We start from the raw sequence: 2,820 nt of genomic DNA, 5'->3' as shown, positions 1-2,820 counted from the left end.
GAATGGTTTGGATCACATCTTCTTGCCAGACGGAAAACAGAAATGGAAGAATTTTTTTTTTTTTTTATCAATTTCTTCTTGCGTTTGATTTTGATTTTATTAATTTTATTATGGAGATATTTACAGACGTATCTGTTGTTATATTTTCACATTTTATAACTCATTCATATTTGTATTACTGATTTGTCAATTGATTCTTTATAGCATGGCTGGGTATTGTATATTTACCAAATTTGCCAACACTAATTATACTTCATGGTGTCTATTTTAAAAACTATTTTGGCGCACCTTTTAAAACGCGTGCAATCAACCACATGGATCTGCTTGGACCAGCCACACATGTTTTTTGTTGTTGTTTTTACAGATATTGTATTGTCTTGCCTCAACCTGCAGTGGCATATCGTGTTACACCACCACCCACTCCCTCACCTGCATGCCAAATGGTTGATCCCATATTCTTCAATGTGACCTGTGTAAACAAACACTGCCCACTCATGCACACACGTGCACACACACACACACACACACACCCTCTAGCCATGTGTTTTGAGACTACTCTTAACTCTAAACATTGTAGCTGACATGTGATTTCTGGAATGATGTTGGAAACTGAAGTTTACTAGGGCAGTCGGGGTGGATAAAAGAGGATGGCCACCCTTGATCTTTTCATATATTCACAAAGGAGAGGAACAGGGAACTGAGTGCTTGTTTTCGTGAACTTTAACAAATCAATATTGTTGCAAGGATATTAACCTCTGTGCATCGATTTTTGCCTTTTCATTATAATTTTCAGCGTGACTGTCTCACTGCCTGCACTATCAGCATGCCTTTGTTAGCGTTGAAATGCATATTGCTTTGTGCATTGATGCATGAAGCGGTGTGCGCCTGTATGCTGAACAATCACACCTTATGGATTGAGAGGCGCGACTGTGCCCAGTGTGTGGCCATCAACACTACCATCTGCAACGGCTACTGTTACACACAGGTGACTACACACTCTCACACTGCTCATGACAACTCTTAGATATAAGTGTAAGATTAGGTGATTTCTTTTTTAATTTAGTTTTTTAACAACATAACAATATGTATTTTCATACAGTCGCTTTTCTGTCAATTTTTCAGTTGTATGTCTTGGTACACATGATACAAAGAAGAGGGGAAATAAGGATAATAATGAATAGATAAATAATTAAATACAAATGATACAAATAAAATCAAATAAATAATTAAAATAATAATTGTCCACTCCTGAGTGTATGTGCTATATATGCTTTTTAGAGAGGATTGTGTATGATGTGTGTGTGCACAGAGAGAGTTAACGAGAGCAGTTCAACCAGAGGGTGGCAACAAACAGTAATAACAATCATTGTAGTAATAATGCTGCCCCAGGACCCCATCGTTTAGTAAAGATAGGCTTCTAGAGCCTTAATGAATATGTGATTCGCTCCATTTGATAGATGTCCCATACTTTTTGGATCCATATGTCGTATGTCGGGGATCCGGTTTTAACCATCTGATGGTTATACCCTTCAATGCTGCTGTGAGTAATATGTTTAGGAGGTATTTTTTGGCCCTCCCATCCAGGCCTTCAGGTATCACTCCCAATAGTGCTATTGTAGGGTCTTGTTGGATGTCCTGTTGAAATATTTCTTTGAGGGCATCAAAGACTTCTCTCCAGTATGTATTTATTTTAGGGCATAGCCAGAATATATGTGTATGATTCGCAGCGCTTCCACAGTTCCGCCAACACAAGTTGGAATGTGTTGGGACCATATTATACTATTTCTGGTGTTCTGAAGAATCTGGTGATTATTTTACATTTAAATTCCCTCCAGGTGTTTGAGTTTGTAACTAGGTGTGACACTGCACATTTCCTTCCAGTTATTCAGATTCATAGATAGAAATATGTTATCTAATTTACTTATCGTTTTCTTATCTTCATTCCCCATCTGTATCTCGATTAAATTAGGTGATTTTGATGTGGTGATGCTCATGATAAGAATAATTGATACAACATACTGCAACAGAATTAGATTCAGCATCCTAAATCTTCCAAAACATGATATTGCTTAATTCTAAACTCCACAGTTGTGTAAGAGAAGAGGCACACATGTCTTTTACTTCAATAGAAGTAATACTACTACTGTGTAGAAATACTCTGTTAAGATAAGGTAGAACATAATGTAAATGCTCAAGTAAAGTACACGTAGACCTGCCTCAGTGTTCCTGTGTTGGGTCTATCCATTGAGAACGCGTGCTCCAATTAAACTTCTCATTTCAGGACACCAACTTGAGGGGACATTTTGGGAGGAGATTTGTGATCCAGCGCAGCTGTGTGCCTCTCTCCCTGGTGTACCGAATCGCCCACGTGCCGGGCTGCCCTCAGGATGTCAACCCGCAGCTGTATTATCCAGCTGCCCACCGGTGCAGCTGCAGCCGCTGCGACGCGCGCACACACCACTGTGTGCGCACCAGCCGCACCTCCGATGACCGATGCACTGTGACCCTCGGCGGCGTGAAGAGCCAGACCCAGCCCTCTGTGGGAACATGACAATGTGCTAACACATGCAAAGCACATGCATGGCAAATTATATGCTGATGTGCCAGTTATTGTTGTGCATCTGAGCTGCCCATGTAGTTTTTTTCTTGTTCGGTAAGGTATTTCAATAAAACACTGTGTTGAACATGCGTTGTGACGTCATTGTGTAAAAATGTGTAAATTAAAAAGAATGAGAATAATTGTAGGCTATGGAAATAAATGAGTGCGTAACAATGTATATCCATCGTAATACCTACTCTAATAGGCCTATTTAGGAACGA

General features: G+C 39.6%; 1 protein-coding gene across 1 annotated transcript; it reads left to right on the top strand.

The window, feature by feature from the left end:
* The first annotated feature begins 823 nt into the window (after positions 1-823).
* Positions 824-2,551, top strand: LOC117733465 (thyrotropin subunit beta-like). The gene is made up of 2 exons (XM_034537136.1): positions 824-985; positions 2,282-2,551. The coding sequence occupies exons 1-2, from the start codon at positions 824-826 to the stop codon at positions 2,549-2,551; spliced, it is 432 nt and encodes a 143-aa protein (XP_034393027.1).
* The last annotated feature ends 269 nt before the right edge of the window (positions 2,552-2,820 follow it).

The sequence above is a fragment of the Cyclopterus lumpus genome, chromosome 7 (assembly GCF_009769545.1).
Source record: "Cyclopterus lumpus isolate fCycLum1 chromosome 7, fCycLum1.pri, whole genome shotgun sequence".
In the NCBI taxonomy this organism is placed as follows: domain Eukaryota; kingdom Metazoa; phylum Chordata; class Actinopteri; order Perciformes; family Cyclopteridae; genus Cyclopterus; species Cyclopterus lumpus.
The sequence above is the reverse complement of the archived record's forward strand: the minus strand, read 5'-3'. Positions and strand labels throughout refer to the sequence as shown.

Bases quoted from the DNA above. Each gene is read 5' to 3' on its own strand.
- LOC117733465 (XM_034537136.1), top strand. From the start codon at position 824: ATGCCTTTGTTAGCGTTGAAATGCATATTGCTTTGTGCATTGATGCAT. The intron at 986-2,281 runs GTGACTACACAC...TTCTCATTTCAG, and splicing joins ACGGCTACTGTTACACACAG to GACACCAACTTGAGGGGACA.